The following is a 5,852-nucleotide window of genomic DNA, read 5'->3' on the forward strand; positions in this document are numbered from 1 at the left end:
TCAGAAAAATAATGCTCATATCTTGTGATTAAGCAGTTTTATAAACTTTACTGTACTTATTGCTATGTCTATTTGATGTTTTTAACCAATTATATAGGCCTATACAGGCGTGCCTTCTGATATTAAATCAATTTGGAAAATAACTGTTAATTGATGCACAAAACTTTGTCTTTTAAAGAGAATATGACAAGCTTTTAATTTGTCAAACACATATTAGCCTAAATGGGTCCAAATTAAGTAAGAAAATACTTTTTTGTCATATTCAATCTGCAGTTTCTTCCTTTAATGTACTTTGTTTGGTCAGTTAAAAAAAATGTAGTCGTAAGAGCTACAATATGTGCCACAAATGAACTAAAGTACCTGTTTACTGTACACCACTGCAGTCTGTGCCGCTGCATGTTACACTTTACGGTCCCACTAAGAGGCGCTAAACAACGACTCAGCCGGAAACACATCTGCTAAGTTTCATTTGCGCATGCGCCTCCTTTTTTTCCTTCCTTTCGACACTCGAGCAAGAGAAAGACAAGATGGGCCATCAGCAGCTCTATTGGAGTCACCCCAGAAAATTCGGACAGGGTTCTCGATCCTGGTCAGTTTTACCTTAAATGTGTCAGATAACGCCACGTGTGCTAAAGCAAGTCAGTTTTATGACGTTTATCATCTTCAGTACTCAATAATTTGTTAGTAACCGTGCACCGCGTGGGAGCTGATCCTGAGCTAATATGGCGGTTGCGGATTCTGTAAAGTTACTTAGCAGCATTAGCACTGTGTTAGCGTACGAAACTGCTTGTGTTGATTGTCCAGAGAAAGTTTAACACCTTCAAATGGGATTTATGGGTGTGGTTGGAGTAAACTTTCTCTTGTAGCATCGCAAGCATAAATGGTTTTGAAGCTAATTTGAGTAAATGTCTGCCTCTGCTCAGATCAGCTGTGATGCATAAAGCATTTTGTACCAGTGATAACCGGCTCTGACACAGTATTAGCTCCCAAGCGGTAGCGTTAACTATAGTCCTGTTTACCCTTTCATGTGAAGGTGAAACATTTAGCCATTTTTTCCTGTGTTTATTCCAGCCGGGTATGCTCAAACAGACACGGTCTGATCCGTAAATACGGACTCAACATGTGCCGCCAGTGCTTCAGGCAGTACGCTAAAGACATCGGTTTCGTCAAGGCAAGTATTGTCCGTTTTAACAGATTATATTACATTTGATAGCATCACACCATACTGTTAGTAAAGGCTCACTGTAAACAACGAGGCGCATGTACACAACATTTCTACTAATGCAGTTCTAATTTGTTTATACTTTCAGTTCTGTTTTATTTTTTATAAGTATTTTTATCTTGAAAACGAGCTTTGCATGCATGAGTTGTTTCGTAGCACATCATTGCAGGAATTCAGGTTCATTGTTATGACAGCGATGCACCCATGAATAAGGTGATTCTCAGTTTGTATGAATGGTTGGAGAATCAAGAGGATTAATGCTGCCAGTGTATCTCTGTTAACTAATGGTTTGGTCATTTTCACACAGCTGGACTAGATGTCTTGCGCTGACATGTCCTCAGATGGCTCCGGTGATCTCTGGAAGGCCAACCGAGATGGGATAATTCAGCACAGAAATAAATGTTCTTTTTTTGTTTAACTTGATTGAGCTCTCTGTTTATTTGTGGACTTGGGTTTTTTCTGATTCTCTCCAATAGATGTTCTTAAAATTTGATGATGATTTGCAGGAAACATGAGAAAGGATCAATAAGGTGCACAGTATGACATAAACAAGAGGGAGGTTTGTTACGAGTCCTTATGCACATGCCAGCTGGTTTTGTAATAAGCAAACAGACCATGTTATAGTTCATGCTGAAACAAGTGTATGGCTGTTATTTTGGAAAGCTTACCGAGTTTTCACTTGAGAGGAAACTTTGAGATTTTTCATTTGGTACCATATGTCATGTGGATATAAGCTGTTTATGCATTGTGGTACAGGTGTGCAGGGGTTTCTAAGGTGTTCAGCAAATAAGGTTGCTGGAAACAGTCCTTGAGACTTCTGTTTCAACATTACAATAATAATCCAAAAAGGAAGACATTAGACAACAAAGGTGCTGCTGAAATGCATTTGTGGAATTTAAATGTTTAATTTAACAGATTATGATTTAGTATGAAATGTTACTTTTGATGGCTCTAGCACTTTGCCATCAATACCAATGGATGCCTTTAGAGGAATGGGGAGATGTATACGCTGGTTTAAAAAGATGGGGGTGTTGGATACTAAAAGGAAATATCTGAATGTCTCTCAATGTAGAACAATCAGAAAATCTCCCATACCTTTATATCTCGTGAAGAATCAATTGAATCTTTTTTATTTTTGTGTAATCAAGGCATCACATTTCCTAATTACCCTAAAAGGGACACTTGCTGAGAATTTATGTAAGTATTGAAGTAGTACAATGGATCATAATAAATAGCAGAGCAGCTAATGATCTTCACTGTTACAAAGACTAATTTCCAAGTCAGCATGTATTCACATAAAATGGCATGCCTCCCTCACATCCAAGAATTGGTAACACGCTGAGATATTGATCGTTCAAAATTAATGAAATGTGATAGGTCTCCTGTAGCGTGAGTAATTGTCTTGTCTTTGGTTACCAAACTTGAGTATTGAGTAAGCTCAGTGCAAGCAGGCACCGTGGCAGCTGAGGATCTGTGCAGACCTACTGATCCGCATGAGGAGTTTGGCCATATACTGTATTTTGTCCAATATCTTAAAAGCAAATAGCTACCCGTGAACCACTAGATGGCAGCAAAATCACATTGATGATTCAATACCAGCTGCATAGCAGGACATGCTGTTTGTGTATTCTTCAGCATTCATCATATGTAGATAAGCAGCCCTTTACCCCATATTAAGTAGTTATCAAATTTTAATTCTAAAGAGCTTGAAACATTTTAATGGGGTACATGTGGTAGTGTGTTGTAGAAATGCAACTGAAGCATTTGTTTCATACAGAATCGGTGTTGTAAATTTGGATCATGCCTTGCACTTTGCTGACATATCAGCTGGAGGTTTCAAGATTGGTCTTATTTATTCCAAGGCAACAAACGAGTCATGTTTGGCAAAGTCCTGTTTAAAATCACAACAAAGTGAATGTCATAACACACAACCTGCATGCTGTGGAGAGGGATAGGAATGGAAATGTGCAAAATTTCGAAATGAGGAACAGAAAATCTGATCAAGTCAAATTTTATTTATGAGGCCCAATATCACAAATCACATATTTGCTTCAGGGGGCTTTAAGGTCACTTCCAGCTCTCCTCCAGGATTCCCCCCATCTATATGGCATGAGGGGTCCCTCAGTGGTTTTTAGTATAAAAATGAATGAATCATACTGTGGCCTTCACAGTCACCAGATCTCAACCCAGTTGAACACCCATGGTGGACGTGTTCGTGTCTCCACCATCATCATGAAAACACCAAATGAGAGAATATCTTTTGGAAGAATGGTGTTTACCCCTCCGGCAGAGTTCAGAGACTTGCAGAATCAATGCCAAGGTACAGTGAAGCTGTTCTGGTGGCTCAACACCCTCTGAAGACGCTATGTTGGATTTTCCTTTCATTTGTCACCCATCTGTATGTACAAACTGAACATGTCAGTGGCAAATATACACAGGCATTAATGAATCAACCAGGGAAAAAAATGACATTCAGCATTTACAGTTTTAACTCTTTAAAATACTTAATGCGTGTGTTATACCATCAAAACCAGCAGCTTATGTGCAGCAAACTTTAAGGCGTATATGCATTGTAAGATGGAGGATTGTCTACATCAAATGTGTAGGCCTATAAATGTGCATATTGTGAGCACTATTGACGTGAAGAAGATTTTGTGTGCGGCACAGTGCTTTAACACAGGCTGACAGTGGCTGGGGCTCTTTGGACAGAGGGAGCTGCATGTTGCATCAGTCCACTGTGGAAGTGGGTGGAAGCTGTTGCCTTTGATGTTCAGTTTCTTTTTTTTAACATTGGTGTATTAACGCTCTTGTTATTCTGTCCCCTTTAAACCACTGCCAAGACAACTATGTTGGAAATTCTGTCTTATCCAACCTGAGCCTTCTCAAGAAGGCTCTTTCATGTTCAGTGCCTTTGTGTGGTCATACCAGTTTGCCGGTGAAATGTAGCACCAGTTTGTGCCTCTCATGCAGCTCTGTTACATTCCATTCACAGAGCGACTAATGTCGTTAAAAATAAATCAAATAAAAATAAATAAATTAATTTCCAGAGTCCAGAAAAACTACTGAGCCATCTGGATGGAAATAATGACATATGTCCTGGCTCTTTTGTAAAACAAACAAGATGTCATTTTGTATGAAAATGAAAATCAATGGAATATTTGTAAGCAGCATTGGTTGATTTTTTTCAGCCACATGGGGGCAGTAGAGCTCCTCAGCAGTCCTCACAGATTTTCACCTTAAGCTCTAATGGTTTACGTGCAAACAAACACTTGCCTATTTACATGCCCAGCAGACATGTAGCAACACTAGCATTTATTGAGAGTTATGATTCTTACCACTTGACAAATGTAAGTTTAAGGTTCCAGTTTGAGAAGATATTGAAGTCTTTAGCTGATCAACTTTTTTCCCCCTGACCAGTCACCAATTATCAGTCTTAATACATGCTTAAAATTTAAAAATAAAATGAGCTGTGGAGTTTTAAATGTTCAAATTTTTGGCTATTTTCCACAAATACAGACACTTAAACCATCAATGAATTTTGTGTACTCGATATAATGTGAATCCAGAAACCCAGCTTATTTTTATGTGCTGGAGAACTCCATTGTTGACAAAAAACAAAACAAAACACCAGTAAGCCACACAATCGGTGATGTTTTATTCCTGACAAAATTAAAATTGTTAAAAGCCAAAGAATTAAAAACGGGTTTTAGGCGAGACTAACATTTCCAATGTTGGATGTGTAATGGTAAGCTGTTCCACAGCTTGGGACCCATGACAGCAAAGGTACAGTCTCCTCTAAGTTCCAGTGTAGACCTCAGAATAATGGTTTGAAGACCTTAGCGCCCTGCAAGGAGTGTGGAGATGCAAATACTCAGAGAGGTACAATGGAGCTAACCCATGCAGGGCCTGAAAAACAAACAATAAAAACTTAAAATCAATTCAGAATTGAACTGGGAGCCAGTGGACAGACTCAAGTATATTTAGATGCTCCTGTTAGGAGCCTAGCAGCAGCATTTTGAATGAGCTACAAACAGGACAGTAAAGAAAGGCGAATTCCTGTGTACAAGGAATTACAGTAATCAAGCCGTGATGAGATGAATGCATGAATTAATTTTAGATATGACACATAAGTTACTTTAATAGTAATGATTAAATTTTTTGTGTTGGTTTGTATTTTTACTGAAGACCAGGTGCAGACACAGAGACAACAGAGACCTGGTGGTTTCAGTGAACAGGTAGGACTTTAATGGTGGTAAACACATTATAGAATACTGGTAGCTGGATGGTTGTGTGTTACTGTACACTGTGAGGATATCAAAAGCAGACAGTTTAGTGGGTTCGGTGGTAAGACGTACACTCTACTTTTATTTTCCCTAAGTGACAGATACATTGTAGTGTTGAAGTACATGTAGGGAAAACCAATTGTTTGTGGTTCTGACTGACTCAGAGTGCACTCTTGCATGTCAAGCATGTACATGCTCCCTTATAAATATATTACTGTGTGTATATTACTATCGTTACAACCACATCGTAACATTGAAAGCGAACCTGAATAAAACACTAGTCAAAGGAAATCAGAAGGGAGAGCTTGTGTGATAGCTTGGGACCCAAAGTCTCAGTGCTGCTCTGA

The 5,852-nt window shown here is 38.8% G+C and overlaps 1 protein-coding gene across 1 annotated transcript; it reads left to right on the plus strand.

The window, feature by feature from the left end:
* The first annotated feature begins 481 nt into the window (after nt 1-481).
* rps29 (ribosomal protein S29) lies at nt 482-1,645 on the plus strand. The gene is made up of 3 exons (XM_020603732.1): nt 482-589; nt 1,072-1,171; nt 1,530-1,645. The coding sequence occupies exons 1-3, from the start codon at nt 528-530 to the stop codon at nt 1,536-1,538; spliced, it is 171 nt and encodes a 56-aa protein (XP_020459388.1). The 5' UTR covers nt 482-527; the 3' UTR covers nt 1,539-1,645.
* Nucleotides 1,646-5,852: the final 4,207 nt, after the last annotated feature.

The sequence above is a fragment of the Monopterus albus genome, unplaced genomic scaffold (genome assembly GCF_001952655.1).
Source record: "Monopterus albus unplaced genomic scaffold, M_albus_1.0 scaffold62.1, whole genome shotgun sequence".
Lineage (NCBI taxonomy): Eukaryota > Metazoa > Chordata > Actinopteri > Synbranchiformes > Synbranchidae > Monopterus > Monopterus albus.

What these genes read in the sequence shown, in the direction of transcription:
- rps29 (XM_020603732.1), top strand. Translation starts at nt 528, where the DNA reads ATGGGCCATCAGCAGCTCTATTGGAGTCACCCCAGAAAATTCGGACAG. An exon ending in GGACAGGGTTCTCGATCCTG is followed by an intron (nt 590 to 1,071) that starts GTCAGTTTTACC and finishes TGTTTATTCCAG; the next exon opens with CCGGGTATGCTCAAACAGAC.